Here is a 22,640-nt window from a genome sequence, read left to right on the forward strand (position 1 = left end):
ACAAGAGCTTGATGAAAGCCATCAAAGGATCAGAAGGGCCACAGTCCTACTCAAACCAGTGGCAATGACTCTTATTTGGGGACACTGACTGCACTTGTGTTTGACATCAAAACTCGGACCCCACAATAGTAAGGGTACACTGTGTTAATCGTTTCGCAATAATTGAAAAACCATGGATAGGGTATACTTTGGCTGTCTTAGTTTTAAACCTATAATAACTGATAAACCCTCACCAGTTTAAACTTATAAACACTGAAAAAACACCTGCGTACCACTAATTAAATGCCATTCAAAGAAAGGAAAAGGAGAGTGAAAGAGTCATTTTTTCCTGAGGGGGCCTATACAATATAACTTTGTTATATAAGGTGGCAGCAAGAAAGACTGGGCTAACATTATTCTGCTTGAGTTTTGCTGTTGAGGGATGTCACTGAAATAATGTTTTTTCTTCCTTTTGCTTTTTGAAGTTTTGTGGTCTTTGGTCTAAAGATGCAGAGTTTAGAAGCATGTTTTAGGTCGTGTTTAATAATTTGATAAACTGTAGAGAATCAGGAAATATCAAAATCATATTTGATATTTTGGCTGTGTTTGATTCTTTTACTGATAGGTAAAATGGCTGGTTTCATACAAATCTGTCCCAAAATGTGCCAACACATTTATCCACAGAGAATGGGTAAAAGCCCTTGATAGATCAGCCCCAAGTTTCTAGTGAGTCAGTATTGATAGTAGGTGAATTGACAACACCACAGGCTTTAAACATTCAATGCAATGTATAATGACAAGTATATGTGAAAAAAGTGCTATCGCCAAGCATCTGGGATAGTGGGGAAAACATGACAGGATGAAACATGGATCGCAGTGTCACTCGGTATGCCGCTGCAAAATGTTTCTTTCTAAATTCAACACAGATTGGAGTGATTTTGATTGTACTTGCAGTGATTCAGCTACATATACAAAAAAGCTGTGTAATGACCTTTCAAAATTGATACCTGTAAGAGATCCTTTCCACTTGTTAGATGGTATGCTAAAAGCATCTTTACAATCTTCAGAGTTAATGAAGAATGCTATTGACTTTTTAGTCCATCCTAGTGCACTGTTTTGTTGTGCGAGGGGACTAAAACACAAATATTTCTCATTTTGTGCTTTGTGTGGCATCAAAGAAAAAGTCATCCCACTGTGAACTGTGTCACTTAGCTGATGGTTCTTGGACCAAGGGGCTGTGAAATGCTATAGTACCCATGTGGAAACCGTTTACAACATGTTTGCTGAATGATGATGCCAAAGGCAAGAAATGTGAGGATATTTGTTCGCAAATTACTAGTGATGTGAAAAGAAGTACACTCTACTAAAGTCTTAGATGTTTACAGGAAAACATAACTGCTGTAGTGGACATAAAAAAAACTAGAGGCGGAAAACACCCTGGTCTGCCAAGTGTTCTGCATACTTGATGTAAATGTGAAACATCGTCTTGAGAGTTGTCTGGGTGACACCTTAAATTGACTTTGGCACTGCAACATGTTCCATGTTAGAGTGCTTGCCATATGGTAAACAAATCAGTGTTGAAGAGCAATTCAGGAACTTTTATTTTCCAATGTACGAGAAACGGCTTGACATAGAAATGTCCCTTCATCAACCATGGCATTTAAAGTCAATGAATCCTCACTGTGGTACACTGTGCAAGTTCTAGTTCCCTTCAGTAAAGGGGAATTTTCTCAGTAGTTTCAAAAGTGCTGCTTAATTTTTGACCACTTCAATAACTCGGAGGGCAGAATCGCCCAGTTCAAAGCAAATGCTGCAGAACCTGTCCAGAGAATTGCAATCTTCAAGGGCACAGTGTAGGTATAGAAAGCTATGTCAGTGGCCAGCGTTAGCAAATAGTGTACTGGCTGTCTTGTCATTGCCCATTTCAAGTGCCAATGTTGAGAGGGCCTTTTCACAGAAAAAAGGGACATGGGAAGGAAAAAGCGAGCGCACATGACCAAAGACTCATTGAAGTCTCTGGTCTATGGTGTACTACAATACGTTTGATTTGCAAAAATGTATTTGGACCTCATATACATTGTACATACACTGTCTATATACCATGCATTATCAGTGTAGAAAGCAAGCAATAATAAAAGCAAAATGTTCCATACACACCAGAAAAACACTGATTCTGTTGCTTTTCATGGCGCGAAAAAGTTGTAACCCCTGACACCACTGATTAGGTCTCGATGAGTCAGCGCGCATGCGCTGTCCATATAGTAGCGGCTTTGGGAAGTGCTCCCAAAGCAGCCACCAGCTTGCTAGAATGCGCACAAGCATGCGGCCTGCTGCGCGCGCATCCCTTACGTGTTTTGGCACGTCATCGCAATCACTTTCGTTTTCACAACGATCGCGATGACCCACTTTAGGTTGCTGTGCTTCATGTTTAAACATCATTTGCACCTACAATGCTTTTTCGGCCACCACCTACGTGCTTTTTTCAAAATGTCCTTTAGATGTTTAGCATGCGCGCGGGCACTCTCCCACCCCTCCCTCTCGTTTACTTCTTGCCTCGTGCGCGCACCACTCGTGTGCTGCTGAAGCTTGTATTTTTTTCTGTTTCTTTCACTATTATACTTTCAATGTTCATCTATAATGAAACCAAGTGAGATACATGTGGCGTCTCTGTTTCTTCCAGCATGCAGCTGTATGCTCTCTGTTATGTGCCGGGCAGATTCTAAAGCAAATGGTAGAATACAAATGCATGGTTTTGTTTAGTTCCGGTTGTTTCTAGTTTTCTTACATTCTTTGGCGAGAAGGCCCTGTGGGAGTCCATGCTCAGTCTGCACCACAAGGAAGCTGTGATGGAGGTTAGGCTCCACCTAGTGGAGGTAGCGAGCAGAGAGAACCTGCCTATCAATTCGAGCATTGGTATGTTTGGATTATTCAGTGCTGCATTTGACTGGGTAAACGTGGTCGCTCGTCGCTTAACGTATGTCTTGTAAAAGACTGGCAATAGATATTTACTCAAGCTGTGCAGGATGTGTGACTGTAGATTTGTAATGTGTTTTCTAGGCTGGTAAGCCCTGGAAGTAATTAAATATTGGATCCCACAGAGCTTCCAAACAAGCCCAAGCAAATGAGTACTGGGGTACCAGTCTGTCAAATCGCGTCTTTGCACCTTTCTAGGATTTTGAAGTGCTTTATAGGTGCAACGCCAACTTCTGATCTACAAAAGTTTAACAGATAAACCATATTGTTTTCCGTATCCCCATAGTCTCTATTTTTCCCGTTATTGTTAAAAGTAAACAAAAGCATTGTTAAAGCAGTGCAGCTCACAAGCCACTGTTGTTCCTCACTAGTAGTCCATTTTGTTTAGCATACTCGGTGCTCCAGGCAAAGAAGGAAAGCCGTCTATTTTAATGGCCTTTCCTTGATTTATTGCGCCACCTAGTCCTAATACCCTAACATTGCTGCCTCATTTCGCCTTATCCGAGTCATGGTCCTGCTGCATGGAACTTTATGTAATATTAAAACCGCACTATCTGCACATTTATCATGAACAACTGATGAAAAGTGTGGGCACACATCTTCTTTTACATGGAAGTGCGAGATAGTTGTTTCGGAGCTGGGCCGGTGCTGCTACCCTGCTGCAGGACTCCATAAATCATAATAATTCCGACACATTTGCCCAGTCCTATCTCGCCCCTTACCAGTCCTGGTGTAGCCACAGATGGCTTTAAGCTGCTAGCGTTCTGTGAGGAACTCTGCAGCCCACCTCTGCCAATTCTTTCCACCATTATGCTCCATTATGCTCAATAAATTAACACATTTACTCCCTTTGGAATCCCTTTTATCAGTAGTTCTTAAACATCCTAATCGGAAAGGATGGTTTAGGAGCTCATTGCGAGTGGCCTGCTGGGGATGAGATATTTATGGCATTCTTTTACATCTAACACCACGGGGATCGGAAATTAAAAGGTGCCATCATTTTTGCCTGTTACAAGTGGTGCCCTTAAAAAGAGGGCATAACAGGGATATTGGTGATTTGCACAGCAGAATTTACATTTACTCCTACTTACCGGGTGTTTTGCTTGGGAAATTGTGGAGATATGAGATTTTCTAGGAAAGCTGTAATTTTGATCATTGTATAAACCATTGAGAAGGGATTTTAAAACAAGCATTGGCATAGCCAATATGTATTTCCTCTGGGACCTTATAAGTGTTTAGCCATGCAACACTTGCTGTTGCACCAGGATATTGTGCTGGATAACTAAACACTTATAAGGTCCCAAAGGTCCCAAAGGCGAGCTCTATTGACTATGCCAATGCTTGTTTTTTAAAGGTATTGAAATAACTTGAAAACATTGAAAAAAAACACGAGAATGGACCACAAATAGAAACTGAAAACAGGAAAGCCTAGGTATACTGAAAGGATGACTGTCCAAGTGAAGCTACAAGTAAATATACTGGAAAGCACTTGAGTGGCTTGGTTCACGTCATGGGCACCCTGAAAGAACAAGACATAAAGAAATGGCATATACAGTGTTGACACTGGTAGTCAGCAGCTGAATTTCAGGTTCAAATGTAATCAGCCTGATGGAGCAAGGGAGACCCATACGGTTGAGGGAGGGTGAAAGACGCACTGGAATGCAAGTGGGGAACATCAGGCTCAAATGGAGAACATGGAATGTTAAGTGGGCCTATGTGAACTAAATAGAGGTACATAAGGTCTATATTCCACCACCAGGGGCAAATATGGAACACTGCAGATCTGTATTACGTGGCAAACAAGCTACATTGGGGCACAAGGGGGCTAAAAGGTCCACTTATTTCTTTTGGGCTGACTACGGTTGCTGTTCCCCTAACACATTCACCCACCCAAATATGTACATCTGCCACTTACCTGTTCTTCAATGATGAGACTGTTTTTCCTAAGCACATATTCCATCAAAGCTCTTCCATTCATATCATAATATCCTTTGGTTGTTAAATTGGATATTAAACTTAAAGTGGCAAGAATAACCTGTGATGAAGCAAAAAATAGTTAGTGAGAAACCCTTTTGATGTATAAATAAAACCAAATCCCACATTCTGGTGAGGGAGCAGCACGGGAGTGTGAGAAAACCATACAATCTCTCCTTCCTTTTTGTTCATAGAGGAAATAGAAATACACTTGTATGTGTGGAAAGCTAGTACCTGGATATAGCCTTTGAAAAAATATTGGAAAATGGTTATTAAGACACTCTGAGAATAAAACTTGAATCAATTTAATTAAACTGTTTTTACAGAATGTCTGACCAAAGCGTGATTGAGGGAATATTCAAACATTCCAGGTGGTGTACGCCTTCTATAGGTGATTGGAACTTGGTAAAAGATTGAAAGATACATTGCAAAAGATGTCTAGGTAGGTTACAACTAGCAAAGAAGCTCTCAGGACCTTGTATTGATTACAAAAATGCAAATGAGAAATCAGTAGGCTGTAGATTCCAATAATGTGGAAATGAAAAAAACCTAGAATAGTCTGTGGGAAAAATGATGGCCACTGTCTAACTCAACCTGCAGGATTTAGCAGACCTACACTATCCCAACACGGCCAGCAGATAACAAATGGGTTAAAGTACTCAGTGTCCATTGTCCCACACCTTGTTGTTTGGTTGATCCATGTCACTTTCAAGAAATCATTTTGGCTCAAGACCGTATATAGTCACAGTCTCCTCTAGTAGCCTGGTTAAAATTCACATCCCTAACATGACTCTGTTCGCTGCATATTTGCACAGGCTGGACCCAATGGCTTCAACCTCCAAAGAATACGTCCATGTTTTATTGCTTTGATTCTTATATTTCTGGTAGAGTTCTGTGTCTGATGTTTCTGGTTTAGTCTACCAAGAATTTAAGGTTTATATCATGCCCTGAGGTTAAAAAATGGTCAACTCAATAAACCTCTCAAAGAGAATACACTAGAGACCCAGTCATGGAAATACAAGTTTTTGTTGGTTAACCAAAGAAAATGACTTTGTTGATTTTCCTTCATGCCTATATCCTGTGCTTGCTTACATGCTGAACACGGTGATGCTGATGCTGAAGTTGCCTGCTTTCTCAATTGCACTGACATTGGGCACATTGTGGACATACATGGAGTCAACAGAGTTATATATATTCCAATTTCTACACAAAATACATCTTTTATATCACAATCAGACTTTTCAAATGTGCACATTGAATATTATCCTGTATTATTGAACCATGTTTGGTGAGAATTGTTTCTTAACACACACTTATTCAGCAATTAGGGAACAGGGACTTTCTATGGGATTGGGCCTGAAAATGAGTTGACACAGAGAAGGACAGGAAAACTTGGATATGTCCACTTGAACAGGGAAACAGTAGACACAAGACACTGAGGAGACACACATGGATGGAGGTTGCATGACCCAACACCTGCACGAAAGACCAGCCTTAGAAAAATACAACAGACTGTGGTATACGCACCACTGCAATGAGTCCACGTAAGTAGAGAATACTGCACTATTCAAAAAGTGCATAACTTAAATTAGATTGTGTTGCTAATTATGAAACTGCTTGACCACAGAATGCTGCACACATAATAACTTGATGGTACCTTGTGATTGTCATCCTCAAGCACGTGACGGACAGCATCCAGATAAGAGGCACCTTCTGAATCTATGAAATGAAGCCATACATCAAATGTTCATAACACATAGATATTGTCTTTGTCTAGTACGATCAGGAATAATAGATAAGTAGATGAAGCTTCCACTATTACATGTGCCTACCTACTTGAGGGTCCTGTCAAGTCTTGGTGTGTGTGTCTGTGACTGTGAGCCTCATGGGCCTATCAATGTCTTCCTGTTCTACTGTGCATGTCTGTGCCATCATGTACCACTGAGTGGGTCTGTGTCTTCCTGCCCCATATTTTATGTCCCTTTTTGTTCCTCACCAAAGTCTATGTCAGGATCTCTTTCCACAGTGTCCCTGTCCCATTATTGGCTCACAGTGGGAACAATTTATCAAAAAGACAGATGTGGAAATGTTTGACCACTACTTTATTTCTTCACCACGACTCATGTTAACGATGGGAGGATTTATTCTTAAATTACTGTGCTCTACCAGGAACTGTTGGCAGTCAGTGTAGCTGAGGAATATGAAATTGAGGTGATTTGCTCATAGCTGCACCATGTTGGTTAAGTAAGAGGGTAAGTTGGAATTATAACTTAGGGCTCCACATTCCATGAAAGCATTCAGTCCTTTAACTATCTTCCATGTCTATCGAAATCACATGCTGCCACCCACCCACTGAGAGGCTTACCAGTTTCAGCAAGAAGCTTGCAGAGCAGCTTTATTGTTGTGGCACGGGACTCTGCACCCATATGGATCAAGCTACTTCCAAAATATTTAAGGACCTCACTAGAGCTAGAATGGGCTGCAAGAGTAAAGTGAAGAGAAAAATAGACATACATGAAAAATGACATACAATAAAATCATGCACGGAGGAACTAAACGCAGGGGAGCAGGTCATCAAGGCCAAATGTAAGGAAATTTTCAACGCATATCCAGGAGGTACAATATCAATAGTTTACAACATTTAATGATGATCGGTGGAGCACATGGTACTCATGTGACTACTATAGCTGTATATAGTAAATTGGACAACGTGTTCTAATAGAAAGCTAACAAATGCACTGGGAAGGGAGGTAATTACTGAAGCAACAATAGCTTTTAAGAAGATCAAGTGATGTGCAGAGCAGTGGACAGAAATTAATGTTTCGGAGGACCCGATCACTGGTAAAGACCGTCATATACTTGCAGTATCACAAATATATACATATATACATTTATGACCAACTCACCCAGTGACAGGATAATGGCCGTGGACACCTTGACTGACTCTTCCCTTTCATCTGAACCTCCACGGTAGGGTGCGCAGATCTGTCAATAACAAAGCCATATTAAACAATAATGGAAGCTAGGCTATTTGAAAGCCAACCCTATACATCTGGAAAGCAAATTCCATTCAGTGGGGAAATGACGGCATAAGAGTTTGTCAGGATTTGTGGGGCCATGATGGTGGAATTGCAAATTCTCAGTTGCCATTCTAAGATTAACGCCTTAGTTTCCTATGGTTTCTGCATGGTTTGGAGACTGAAGTCTCACAACATTGCAGCAGGCAGTCGTACTGAATGCTATTTAACACAGTTGGCACTAGTGACAGCGTCTGCTGTTCAAGGAAATCAAGACAGAGGCTGTTGTTGCACTTCAACTTAGTTTATCTCCAGGGACTGTAAGTGCGTTCCCCCTTTGCATCTCACAGTGTCTGGCGAGCAAGGTGGGTTGCATGCTTTTCAGAGCGGGCCTCTTTTGTGCACTTTTCCTCCCTTTTGTGTCCCCAGTTTCTGGTTGGCAGAGTAGTGAGCGAGTGTTTCTGTTGGTGCCTGCATTAGGGTCTTTTTCAGGTCTCACCGCCACTCGCTGCTTCTGCCGTACCGCTAGCAATAATTTCTTTTTTTTGTTCTTTGCTTGCATTCAGTTCTCGCAGATTGGTCCCCATCAGAGCTGCATGTCTTTTTGGTTCCTGTTCATTGCAAATTCCGCACACCAGCATTGCTATTTAGAATTTCATGCCATGGTCGTCAAGTTGTGTACTTCCTTTTTTAGGTCTTGTGACATAGGCAGCGCATGTGCTGCTCTCGTCTTACGAATCTTCTTGGAATTGATACAATTCCAAAAGCCTCGTCTTAGCTCCACCTTCAGCTTTGATTCGTGCGCGACGTTTGGCATCACAAATTATGCCGATAGCAGTGCAATGATTGCATGCAAGGCATGTAAATCACTGCTTGTTGCCATCCTGTCTCCTTTTAGCCATGCCTAGCGGGATTGGATCTCTTACCCGTGGCGTGACACAGTAGGTATATTATCAGCTTGCCACACTTTTTTTGTAAGCTTCTTTATTCTCTGCCGCCATGACGGTAAGCGTATGCTTCTCATAATTATTTATTTTGTTAATTGCAGCACTTTTTTTTGTAAGCTTGTTTTATGTAGTAGCTATTAAGCGACACATACTTATGTAGAAGGGAATACTGAATATTACTTTAAGGTGATTTGTCATCAATTATTCTGGCAGAACGTGCCACACCTGAACTGGTCATTTAAGGAGTTGTGACACTGGTCTTCGACTCCAGCCATTCTGATGACTGGTTGGTGCCATAATTGCGGGTGAGCAGCCGCACGGAAGATGACTATGTAGGTCTGTTAGTAGGGAAGAGCATGATAATGGGAGACAACAGTTACAACGCGGTCTTTACACCGCGATATGTTTACAACGCGGTCATTACAACGCAAGTCGTTACAACGACTTGCGCTGGATGGCGCTATATAGTAAGGAATAGTATGATTTACTATTCCAATACCTTCCCTACTGTTACGTAGCTGGAGTTGGAATAGTAAATCATACTATTCCTAAGTCCCTCGCCTCTAGCGCAAGTCGTTCTAACAACTTGCATTGTAATGACCGCGTTGTGAACGTATCGCGGTGTAAAGACCGCGTTGTAAGGTCATACATTCCATGATAACAGCAGGTATGTTTTGACATGAGCACGACATCTTTGTAAGTCATCTTTGAACACGTGTGAAACCTAAAGCAGCATCTTGTAGGTGATTGGATGAAACCGAAACAGTAATGGATAGAGCGACTCCACTGAACAGTGGCATTTCCTTCTAGAGACAATTGGTAAAACCCTATGATACTCGTGGTTCGAGGTGATTCTAGGAGTTTGAAATCATGGGATTTTGACAACTTGGCTTGTAGGTATGCTGCTTGCAGGTTAAAGTCCGAGACGGGGACAAGGATTGTGACACAATAGGAGATATAGAGAATGACAAGACAGGTACATGCATTGAAAGTTGGTATGTCTGGGACGCATGAAGATGCTCTTTAAGCCTGAAGGATATTTCACAATAGCCTTGGCTATTCGTCTGAAAAGGCGAGACCTGTGACTTCAGATGTTAGAAGCAAAACCCAGCTCAGATGCGTTCTACCCCGATTGAAGCCTGACACCATCCGGGTATGGTGTGCGACAAGGTGGGTTATGAAGAATGACAGGCAGTGTATGAGGGTTATATGTATTGTTATGGGTGGAGGAAGAGAGACTAGGGCATGAGGACTTTGACATGGCGTAAGGGAGACGGCTTGATGCATGATGACAACTGCTAGTAGCGGAACACCTGCACATTGAGGCTTGCTACCGGGAAGACACAGCGTGACACATGAAAATACTGAACAACTTTAAGTGGGTGATAAGCATGACACTAGTAGGAAGGGGTTAGGAACATTGCATATGTTGAAGTGAGGCGGAATTGCCACTACAATTAAGTGGTGTTTAAACTTTTGACATCTGTAAACAGACACCGACTGAATCACTACTAGAAGCTGGACCCTGCCTGAGCACAATTGCTTCGATTCAAACATCTAAACAATACAGGAAAATAAAGAAACAAGTGTACATCAAAAAAAATACACAACATATGCAATTATTTCACTCACAAATAAAAAACTATGAAAAAGTTGACATTTTAATTGGAAGGTTGGAACTTTTCAAAATGTGTTTTTATTTCTCAGATTCAAAACAATATGCTAGACTGTTGCAAATCACTTTCTTTTTTGTTCCTACTGCTGGCGTTTTTCGTGTCTAGCAGTGCTCCAGTTGAGGCCACCATTTGTCCAACTGAATTCTAGTTGCTGTTCTTGTGCTGCTCCCACGAATCGTGCTAACAGTACCAACTTAATTTTTAGACTCCCAGTTGCAAATTCCTACTAATTTATAGAACATTAACCCCTTCCGTGCGGCCGCGATTTTTCCCGTGTGCGGCCGCCGGACATGACGAACCCCAGCCGTCATCAGCACACGAGCACCGTAGTGCATGACGGCTGGGGTTCGTCACCAGCATGGAAGGGGTTAATACATTTTCGATGTTTAGCTAGGTTTGCTTAATTAATTTGCTATTTGATTTGATTTTCTATTGTGGGCAGCCTGAGTAGGTGTTGCAGAATCCAGGTTAAGAACCACTGCACTAGATGGTAGAATCTATATTACCAGGCTGGAGGCATGGCTTTGAAGAGCAATTTTCATGTAACATGAGCCAGGTTGCCACCACGTCGATAGTTACTCCGGAGACCGAGAGCATATAATTAATTAATAGATGTGAAGACCTAGAAAATAGGTCCAGACAGGCAATCTAAGAGGCTGTAATATGGAAAAGGAAAGGGAGAAGAAGGAGAATATGTGGTGGAGTGCTTGAACAGCTCTTTAGACTTCCCTATAGGGATTGAAAGAGACCACAAAGGGGGAGAAAGAGCTATATGACAAAGCTAGACCTCAGGACATTGTGGCAAAGATCTCCTTGTGTTTGCCAAGATACCACATACCATCTGAATATATTAATTCTTGCAGAGAGGAGCAAACAGAAGACCATTCAAAGAGGAACCTGTAAAGGGATGGTTTTCCAAGACTTGATACACGACTCTCGGAACAAGTAGACTGTTTATGGGATAGCATGGTTTTGTCTAAATATAAATAAATCTAAAACACTTGCACTGATGCCTGCACAAACAGAAGTGAAGGGATTTAAAAAATAACTTCTATTACACTAAATATTAAAGACTTTGCATCACTCCATCACTGCCAAAGATGGTCCCTGATAAATGGTTAGCATTAGTAAAAGATATTAAGCAGGATCTGAGTAAATGTAGTATGCTCCCAGTCTCTTGGAAAGTACTCATAGCAGCAATAAAAAAACAAGCATTGAAAATGCATAGGTCTTGCTTTTGATTAAGTTAAAGGCATTAGCTTTGCTAATGCTATTGTATAGCAAAGCGAATGGCTTTAACTTGATTTTGAATTATGCATTTGGATTGTTTGAACTTATTTGTAGGGTAGTTTCTGTACATATTGACTTTAGGAACCCCAGCTGGATAAATAATGAATTTACTTTGATCGATGACATTAATCAGATGTATATGATATATACTATTTATCATTATTTATATAAGTATATGTTATATAGTAAAGTCTAGATGGACAATTGACCCTCAGAGATAATCATTGTTAGTGATTATATATTTGTTTGTAAACCATTGTTATTGGGCAAATCTTTTCTTTTTCATGTCTCCATCCTTGGTGTACCTCCCTGTGTCCCTTCCCTTGTCAGGCCACTCTGTTGCTACCTATTATCAGAGCCAAAGTTGCTGAGAGGTAGACTTATGGGTGGTTCCTGCTGATGACCTCTCAACGCTGAAAGATCTGACAGAGGTATTTGCATTGTATTCTTTCTTTGCATCCTTGAAGCAAATTGGTTCATGTAGGCTCTTTATGGGTGATAATTTAATATTTTATACAAGCGAGTTCCCAAATGTTCCCCTCTAAAAATACTCTTACTATAAATTGGATTAATGCAGGACCCTCTTTGTTAGGAAATGTCAGTTGTCTCCTGCTGAAATACTTTGCATGTCCTCATGTATATACTTAACAGGTGATGCAGAGCCGTAAGCACGGTTGGCACAGTTTCCTTCAGTGCTCTGCAACTCTTGGTAACAGCTGCCTTCATGCATAACTCAAGGGTCTGCAAGGAGATAAGTCAATTGAGATGAGGCCAAAGGGCAAAATTGAGGACATGGTGAGGGTCAATGGTAAATGACAAACATCAAATTATACATTCTGTATGAATGCTAGAGTGAGTTTGTGTGTGAACAAGCTCTCTTATGTACTAATTCTAAATACACATGACCATAAGTATTTTTTGAAGGTGACCATTAATATGTCTAATTGTTTCTTCATTGATGGCTCTGTTTTTTTGACTCACAGTGCCTCACACAGGAGTACCCTTTTATAATTAATGCCTGTCAGCAATCAAGATCTCTAATGTGCATAGGGATTTCTGTAGAGGTTACCTAATGGAGTCAGATTTTGGATTATAGACCTTCAAGGAACCACAAGAGGACACATGGAGCATTTAACTGGTGTAACTGTAATAAATGATGGATGGAATGCTGAATGATTCAAACATTCTCTCCCAGTCAAGAGATATGGTTTAAATCCATCATTCTTCTGCCCACTATGCCACCAGAGTTTGGACGCAGCCTTATGCAAATCAGTCTTGACACTGTGTCTCATGGGAACAGTCCAGAGCAAATCGCCAAACCAGGTCCTCCCTGGACCAGAAACAAGCATCCTGGGACCGGTTTCAGGTTATGTCACCCTTTATCAGCCAGGCTAGCTTCAATACAGTGGCACAGTGAGCAAGGGACCCATGTCTGTGAATGTCCTTCCCACTTAGGGTGAAAAGTGTAACTGCAACAAATGATGGACGGAATGCTGAATGATTAAAACATACTCCCCAAGTCAAGAGATCTGGGTTAAATCCATTGTTCTTTTGCCCACTGCTGCACCCCAGTTTGGACCCACCCATATGCAATCAGCCTTGACCTTGTGCCTCATGGGAACAGTCCAGAACAAACTGCCAAGCCAGGTCTCCCTGGACAGGAAACAAGCATCCTGGGACCGGTTTTATTTCACCCTTCATCAGCCAAGCTAGCTTGAATCCAGTGGCACACTGAGCAAGGGGCCCACGTCTGGCGCATACTCATCCCACTTAGGGCGATAAGTGTAACTGCAACAAATGATGGACGGAATGCTGAATGATTCAAACATTCTCCCCCAGTCAAGAGATCTGGGTTTCCTTTGCGTATGTCACCCCAAGTTGGAAGGGTATGCCCAGACGTTGGTCCCTAACTCACTACACCACTGGATTCAAGCTAGCTTGGCTGATGAAGGGTGATGCCCTGAAACCGGTCCCAGGATGCTTGTTTCCGGTCCACGGAGGACCTGGCTTGGCAGTTTGAGCTGGATGGTTCTCACAAGGAACAGGGTCAAGACTGATTTGCATATGGCTGTGTCGCAACTGGGGTGGTGCGGTGAGCAAAAGAATGATAGATTTAACCCAAATCCTTGTGACAGGGAGTGAATGTTTGCATTGTCCAGCATTTCGTCCATCAATTGTTCCTTTACATATGTCGCCCTAAGTGGGTGGGTCCCATGCTCACTACACCACTGGATTCAAGCTAGCCTGGCTGATGCAGGGTGATGCTCTGAAACCAGTCCCAGGATGATTGTTTCCAGTCCATGGAGGGCCTGGCATGGCAGTTTGGGCTGGAAGTTCCCACAAGGAACTGGGTCAAGACTGATTTGCATATGGATGGGTCCAAACTGGGGTAGTTTGTTAGCAAAAGAATGATGGATTTGACACAGATTGTTGTGACTTGGGGTGAATGTTTGTATTGTCCACCATTCTATCCATCAATTGTTCCTTTTGCATATGTCGTCCTGAGTAGTACGGGTATGCCCAGATGTGGGTCCCGTGTGCACTACACCACTGGATTCAAGCTAGCCTGGAGGATGAAGGGAGATGCCCTGAAACCGGTCCCAAGGTGCTTGTTTCTGGTCCAGGGAAGACCTGGCTTGGCAGTTCGTGTTGGACTGTTCCCTCAAGGAACTTGGTCAAGACTGATTTGCATATGGCTGGGTCCAAATTGAGGTGGTGTGGTGAGCAAAGGAATGATGGATTTAACCCAGATCTTTGTGACTTGGGGTTACTGTTTGCATTGTCCAGCATTCCGTCCATCAATTGCTCCTTTGCATATGTCACCCCAAGTGGGAAGGGTATGCCCAGACGTGGGTCTGGTGCTCATTACACCACTGGATTCAAACTAGCCTGGCTGATGAAGGGTGATGTCCTGAAACGGGTCCCAGGATGCTTGTTTCTAGTCCATGGGAAGAAAGGCTTTGCAGTTCAGGCTGGATGGTTCCTATAAGGAACAGGGTGAAGACTGATTTGCTTAAGTCTGGGTCCACACTGGGGTGGTGTGGTGAGCAATAGAATGATGGATTTAACCCAGATCCCTGTAACTGGGCTTGAAGGTTTCCATTGCCCAGCAGCCCGCTCATCAATTGTTCCTTTGCAAATGTCGCCCTAAGTGGGAAGGGTATGCCCAGACGAGGGCGCCGTGCTCAATTCACCACTGGATTCAAGCTAGCCTGGCTGATGAAGGGTGATGCCCTGAAACTGGTCCTAGGATGCTTGCTTCCAGTCCAGGGAGGACCTGGCTTGGTAGCTCAGGCTGGACTGTTCCCACAAGGAACAGGTCTAAGACTGAATTGCATATGGCTGGGTCCAAACTGTGGTGGTGTGGTGAACAAAAGAATTATGGATTTAACCCAGGTCTTTGTGACTGTGGGTGAATGTTTGGATTGTCCAGAATTCTGTCCATCAATTGTTTCTTTTGCATTTAACTGGGGCATGCCCTAACGCATGTAGCCTAGAATCACTTCTTGTCATTGTGGGCCCTGCATTCCTAACCATAGTTGCTGAAGGCCCTCGTTTTGGTTGTCCTAGTTCTCTTGGTGATTCTAGTTCTCTGGGTTGTCTGCTATGCCTGCTTCTTATGGCACTCTTGTCTAGATCCTCTTGGCCATTTTAGTCCCTCCCCCCAGTCATGGTCTTCTTGTTCCTCATCCTCCTGCTGGTCTTGATGGTACTAACCAGTTTTGTTGCTCTCCCTTTCCTTTTTCAAATCCTTATTCCGCATTTGCTACACCCATCCCTAGTCCTCCTAATGCTTGTTCTCACGATTCTCTTGTTGCTTGTATCCTGGTCCTCCAGGTCATGGTCGACTGATTCTCTTGGTGGACCTGGTAATCCTAGTGCTCCTAGTCTTCTCGGCTGCCCTGGTCCCTCTGCTCCTCCTGGTCATTCTCCTCATCCTGGTCTTCCACCAGCAGGTTTTCCTCTTCATGCTCCTGGTTTACCAGCTCTTCCTTTTCCTAGTTCTCCTAATTTCATGTTGGTTTTCAAGCTATCCTTTTTTCTAGATCTCTTCCTCCTGATTATCTTCTTAATCTTCTTTACCCTGTCCCACCTCGTAGTTTTCCTCAAACTCATACTTCTGGTCTTCATCCACATATTCTTGGTCCTGATCTTCTGGGTATTGATAATTGGTCATAAGTGGCCCTCATCCTCCTGAGACCCTTGTCCTGTTGGTAAATATTATCTTTACCATGGTGCTTCTTGCTGTGTCCCTCCTTGTTGTTCTTCTGGTGATCTTGCCCTGGTGTTCTTGGAACTTTTCATCCTTCTGTTCCCAGTCCTGCTGGTCCTCATGATCTTGCTTGTCCTTGTGCTTATGGTCCAGCTAGTCTTGGTCATCCTCTTCCTAGTCCTCTGGATCCTCTAGTGCCATTCCTCCTAGCGGTCCTGGTGTTGACCCTCATGGTGATCATGGCGGTGACTGCTGTTCTGTTCCTCCTGGCCTCCTCTTTCTCCTTCTCTTCCTAATTCTCCTCCTTTTTCTGTTCCTGCTCCTCCTGGTTTTCCTCCTTATTCTCCTAGTCTTCTTGGAAGTCCTTTTCCCAGTCCTCCTGGTCTTGATCCTCTTGGTTTCCCTAGTACTTGGACAAGGTATTGGCCCCCTGTTGGTCAAGTGACCCAAATCCTTCTGGTGGTCCTGGAGTTCATAAACTTCTTAGTGGTCCTGGACCCCCTTCAACTCCTCTAGTCATCCTCATGGCCATCTTCCTTCTCCTCATCCTGTGTGTGGTCTTTGTAGTGGTCTAAGTCCTCCTTGTGGATCTGGCCGTCTTCTTCCTTCTTGTTCTTGTGTCCTAGTCCTCCTGATGCCCCTCGTTTTCCACTTGCCAATCATTCTCCTCCTCTTTGGCCTCCTGGTTTTGGTATTCCTCATTCTAATTCTCCTCCTGGTTTTACTGATCCTCCCCTTTGTCTTGGGCATGCTGGTCCTCATGTCCTTGTGGCCTCAGTCATTCTAGCAGACTTGGTCTTTGGTGCCTGATCCTCCAGGTCTTTTTCATGGCCCTACTGATATTGCTTTCTCTTCCTTCTTTTGGACATCCAGTTCCTAACCCTACTGGTGGACCTGGTCATTCGCCTCCTCCTCCATTCAGTTGTACTGGCCCTTTTTCTGGTCCTTTGTGAGATTCTTGTACCCTTGTCCTCCTCGTCTGTGTAACCTCTTCACCCCTTAGTTCTCCCTCTTCATCCCACAGGTCCTCTGGGTATCTGCCTGATTCTGCAAGTGCTTCACCAATATATCCTCATCCAAAGTCAACCAGATACAGCCTCCAGTCAGAGGACACACTGAGATTGAGAATGTTTAGATGGACACCATTGAAAGGAAATTAGCCCCTTGTTTACATTTAGACAGTAAAATACAGTCATAATTTGGATGTTCCCCTAAACCCTGGACCTAGGTGCCACTACACCTGTTTCAGTATTAGCATTAGTGGATAAGGGATTTTTCAATGTCCCTCTTGCAGCCCTGCACTTTGTGAACCAAGGGAGTGCAGATGTGCCTAATAGGGGGAGGGGTTGCTTAGAAGAGACACCGCGGTGACTTAGAGGCAGTAGCTGCAGCACATAAGATGGGTGACTGAAAGCAGATTTAGGAACACATTTAGGTTCACAGATGTTAATGAGGAGAATGATCACCTGCAGTGAAGGCTCAGAAGACTCATCAGGGGAACAGCCTCAAATGTGCATGGCCAGTAGGGTTTACACCAAAATGTTGTCATTTGTTTTTGGTTTGTAGCTGGCTTTCAATTTTTTATTCTAAGTGGAGGCTTTCAAAAGAAGGCCCATAAGGGAATCGTAACACCCTGTCCTTTGAACTGTAAGAGCTCAGACCAGGCAGAAACTGAATCACTTTGGACCTCAACATTAATCTTCTAGTCTCAAGGCTCATAAAAGTATATTTCTGTGCAAATGAAAATTGGCAGATTCAAGAAGTAATGGTTCCAATAGCGAATCCACCAAGGTCTGTCTCTCTTGCTTTTCCAGCAAATACAATTCACACCCCAGTAACTGTAGACTATTTAATTTGCAAAAATATTTTTTAAGTTCACACCGCAACCACAAATAGTATTCAATAATGCAAACACATTATTGATTTCCAACATGGTACATTTCAAGGGCTCCTCTTAAGACTGCTTTGTTTTACCTGTTTGGTCACCAGGAGTGTAATGCAAAGTCATTGTGATCTTTAGTGAAGGTCATTTATACATTTACTTGGACTGTCTAACTTTTATTTCAAAGGGTGTATGCAGCCCCTCAGACTGAGGAGATATAAATTTTATGGTCAAATTGTGTTCCCTAGCGCGTACCCCACCGACTCCATGTACCAGCTTAAAGTGCATGTAACTTCCCTCCTGTGTCAGCTATGAAGACGCAAATACGTTTGCGTCCAACGTTAACATGTCCTCTTTCAGATCCACCCTGAATGGATTAAATAGTCCGTTCCTATGTATGCTATGCCAACGTCTTTTTGTAGTGTACTTTACATGTTTTTCTGCTCTGGCAAAGTAGGCCCTGAATTTCTGCCATCGAGCCTTTTTCTGGCTTCTGACTCTGACAGTCTCAGCCCAGGCTGCCTCTGTACCCATGAACTCTGACTTACTTCCAGCGCGGCCCCTCGCGCTCAGCTCAGCCTGCTTTCTGCCAAAACTGACTATAACCTTCGAGTTATCTGTTCCGCTCCTCGAAAATGCATTCCTGCCTACTAGCTTCAGTAAACATCCTCTCCAGCTGCAGAGCCAAAGGGCCGACCTGTCTCAGTGCAAGTAATTCATAGCTTCTGTTACCATGCTTCCATGGAAGGCCCCGTGCCCCCACGCTTCTCATGCAGACACTTAGGCGCTTATACACGCATCCACAGTTAGCATAGAATAGCTTCTGCCCTAGAGACCTTTCCGTCCAGATAATATGGTTCCTAAACATCAGATATCAGATATGATAGAAGTACAAGTTGATCTGACATGCCAGACTTCTGTCTCTTTCCGTCAGTGTAAATGTCAAGTCCCCTGCACCCTCCAGCTTCACGTCAATCACACGTCATGCAGCTGCGCGCGCATCCAAGCTTCCGATTTCTGCTGACATTGCAACATTTCTGTTAGTGCCACCCCTTTGTGACACCCATCTGTGACGTTTCTAGCACACACCTCCAGTTCACGCCTAGTTCACGCCTTTTGATTACGTACTAGTAACACGTGTATACTGTTATCTTGTCTTCTCTCAGCTGTTACGCCTCCTGCACTGTTTCCTATGACATGAATTAAGTATATAAGCTATGTACTGTCAATAAAATGTAGCGCTCTATCCCTTCTTCCACCCCTGCGGTGGGAAGAACATGATATTATGGTCCTGACCCTTCCTTTTTGAGGAATAAAACCCCTAAGAACTCTAACACCACGGACTCTGGTTCTTTCTTTCCGATTTGAGTTATTATTGATTAAGTACTTACCTGCATAGAAATTAAGAGAGTAAATTAATTATTTACGTCAAGACTAGAGAAGATACAATGGCACACAGTTTGTTCTAAGAGGTCTTCTTCTTCAACCAACTTTATTTCGTTTCAAGAAACCATAAAAGTGCACAGGACAAAAGCAATATAAATACATAAAAGCACAATAGATACGAATTACAGGTCATAGCAGTGTAATATATAAAACAATTACATTAATAATACATTGATTGTGAAAATGCTAAAACAATACTAAGACGAAAGCCGAAGGGACAAAAACCTCAGAAAAAAGTTCTAGGAAGTGGGCTCATTAGGGGTCGCCAATGTTACCTGTGTGATCTATTTTATTGTCTAGTATGGGGAGGTCAAAAATATTCACTAAAATAGGTGGGGTACTAATGAGCCCTGCAATGATTGAAATAATATAATTTTCAAGCAATAAAACATAAATGGATGTCATTATACTGATACATTTCACCTAGCTGCTCGTCCTAATATAATGATAGGAGACTTATATTCGATTTTGCGATACAATCATACAAGTACATAAGAGAATCCATCACAGTAAAAATAAGTATATGAATAGATTCATATGGCATACAATACAAGTGGTATTGTCCCCTATCGTACCACTTTATGAACCCCTCATATGAAACATTGATACTTTATAATATATTAATTGCGAATTTAGAAGTTGTAAAACAAAAAAGTTGCCCTGTCCCAATCAAAGGAACCAATTAAAAGAAGTGGATTTGAAAATTTGCGATGGAGATGTTCAAACATTGGACATATCATCACGATGTGCAAAATATCACTTTTAAAAGACAAATTACAGGAACAAAATGGAGAATCGGTATACTTAAACCATTTTTCCTCTGGATTTAACAACTGATGAAACAGACCCAGCCTAAAAAAGTTAAAAGACAGTACTGGTGAACAGGCATCCCATAGAGTAAGTATGACTGGAACTGTCTTAAACATGATAATTTTTTTAAATAATGGTTTGGCCAGTGATAGAGCTTCTCTCTCAGCAGCCTGGAACTAACTGTCTGTTGGACTCCTCCCTGCGGTCATGTGCATTCTTGTCAGCAAGCGAGTGAGGCTGCGGTGTTGGAGAGTGGAACGGCCGTTTGGAAGTGACATTGCTGGATTTGCCTCATTGTAGCCGTAGCCGTAACCATAACTCCTCTGCCACTCCTCTGAGGGCTGTGTTGGGCACTCCCGCTGCTGGTGCTGCTCCTTCAAGAACCAGGCGGTGTGTGCCACGGTTGCTCGCGGCCTTTTGCAGCCTCTTGCAGCAGCAATTGCAGTTGCAGCTGAAGTGATATGAGCCAAGAGCCCTTGTGCCGGCAAAGAACACGGAGCATCAATGTCATCTGGAGGTGAGGAGAAGAGAGAGGGGTGAGCTAAGCTGAGGGGAGAGCCATGGTCAAGTACTTACTTTCGCTTAGTTGCGGCCCCCTCTTGAATCCCACTTGACCCTCTTGGCTCTGCCCAGCCCCTCTTCAAACCCTGATGGCCATAAGGCCCTATTGCTCTTTCTCGTCCTGCTGCCTCAACTCTTAACGAATTCCTGCCTGGGGACCCGTGCAGAGGAGTAAACGGTAGTCAGGAGGACTAAGCCCCCTGAAATCCAGAGATGCAGCATCAGCCACAGTAGAGCAGCCGTCAGGCTAATTAGACGGGTCGCGGGACCAGCAGGTTGGGAAGCCAAGCACAAGCGCAGCCACCATTAGTAGGTGGCTGCTAAGTGAGAGACCCGGTAGCCAGCAGAAGCGGCCCGAACAGGACCGGGTGCAGCTTGCAAGCGAACTGCATTGTCCCCACTTGTTGGCCCCGATTGCCTCCCACTTCTCCTCTTGCATTCAGGAGCAGCATCGCAGAAACAGAAAGGAGAGCAGATTAGCAGCAGAGAATAAAACAAGGGCAAAGCGGTGTACAAAGACAACCAGAGATGGTAGCAGCCCTGTGGGGTTAAGAGTTCTTTCTTGTCCTGTCGCTGGGGGTTGAGAGACTCGGGCCCCCGGCTTCTTACTGCACCTAGTCCAAGAGGGGTTCCAGTAGGTGTTTCTCAGTGCACTTAATGGTGGCTGACCAGCTGTCCTCTGCTCTCAGCGTCTATTCCTCCTTGCTGGTGAAACTGTCTGGTACACTAAGATGCAACTAGAGCCAAGAAGCAGATCCACTGGAAGTGAAACTGTGAGAAGTTGGCCTGGCATATGCTGTCCACTATTCTAGTGGGCACCTTGCACCAGTCCAAACGACCCTTATTGATGGTAGGTTTAAAGATAACCTATATAGAAAGCTATCCTAGTGGTAGCTGTGGAGAGCAACCTTCAGGCTAAGTCTTGAAGGTATGTAAAGCAGCTTGTTTTGCCAGTCTATAATCTCATGAATGACCAATTGAAAGGAGAACCACACTAGGTATATATATAGCATATATGTATTTATTCTAAACACATCCCTCTAGTCTCTTTATGAGGCTAGAGGCGAAAGTACATTTGGTAAACTTATTTAGCACACAGTAAATTAGCACACTATATGATTAGCCCTAGGGGCGTAATAAACCATATACTAATAAAGTAGTATAAGAACTACAATAGACATAGAGACAAGGCCTAGGGCCTGTAAAACCGCTGGGGCAACCAGGAACCATCCAAGGAAGTGACAGAGATGACCCACGGGGCACACGTGCAGTGTCTAAACACAGCCGAGAATCACCATTGACCTCTATGGAGAAAGTTGAGGTTAGAATTTTAAAGATTAGGGACACTTAGAAGTGGACTTGGAGCAAACCCATTTAGAACTAGGCAGTTCTAGAGTCAATACCCACGGGAGCACCCGAGTACTCGAGTTACATCACCCGTGGAAGCCGGGTGCATAGGTGTCTTTTTGTGTCAGGTTTCGTCGTCGTTTTCTATGGTGAGCTGCGGAAAAGAGCTGCAGCGACCAAGTAGAAAGTGTCCGGATGGATCCAAGGGTGGATCAGAGAGATGAAGAACCTGAAAGCAGAGAGGACAGAGTCTGGGTTACTAGACAGTGACCAGGAAGGCGATGAGCAGATGCCCACCGATGTTCGGTGATTTCAGGTGCAGAAGGTGAAGCTTGACTCTTCAGCAATGAGGACCAGGATGCCTCAACAACAATAAGGAGCTGGATTTGAGCAGGCCATGAGGGATGTCGAGTGCTGTGGTGTCGGTATCTGGATTGGACCCAACAAGCCTTGGCAACAGCAACCCATGTAGAAAGCAAATAAATTGGCTTCGGTGCAGACCAGAAAGGTCTGAGGGACTCACAT

The 22,640-nt window shown here is 43.4% G+C and overlaps 1 protein-coding gene across 1 annotated transcript in view; it reads right to left on the bottom strand.

Annotated features, from left to right (window-relative positions):
* Positions 1 to 21,561, bottom strand: part of LOC147749190 (maestro heat-like repeat-containing protein family member 1) — a 53,609-nt gene extending 32,048 nt beyond the window's left edge. The window contains exons 1-7 of the mRNA XM_086936546.1: positions 21,541 to 21,561; positions 12,506 to 12,597; position 12,437; positions 7,833 to 7,911; positions 7,292 to 7,405; positions 6,584 to 6,645; positions 4,868 to 4,987 (exon numbers count right to left, since the gene is read on the bottom strand). Coding sequence (XP_086792672.1) covers positions 4,868 to 4,987; positions 6,584 to 6,645; positions 7,292 to 7,405; positions 7,833 to 7,911; position 12,437; positions 12,506 to 12,597; positions 21,541 to 21,561 — 489 coding nt within the window. The remainder of the gene's footprint in view (positions 1 to 4,867; positions 4,988 to 6,583; positions 6,646 to 7,291; positions 7,406 to 7,832; positions 7,912 to 12,436; positions 12,438 to 12,505; positions 12,598 to 21,540) is intronic.
* Positions 21,562 to 22,640: the final 1,079 nt, after the last annotated feature.

Source organism: Lissotriton vulgaris, chromosome 1_1 (assembly GCF_964263255.1).
Source record: "Lissotriton vulgaris chromosome 1_1, aLisVul1.2, whole genome shotgun sequence".
Classification (NCBI taxonomy): domain Eukaryota; kingdom Metazoa; phylum Chordata; class Amphibia; order Caudata; family Salamandridae; genus Lissotriton; species Lissotriton vulgaris.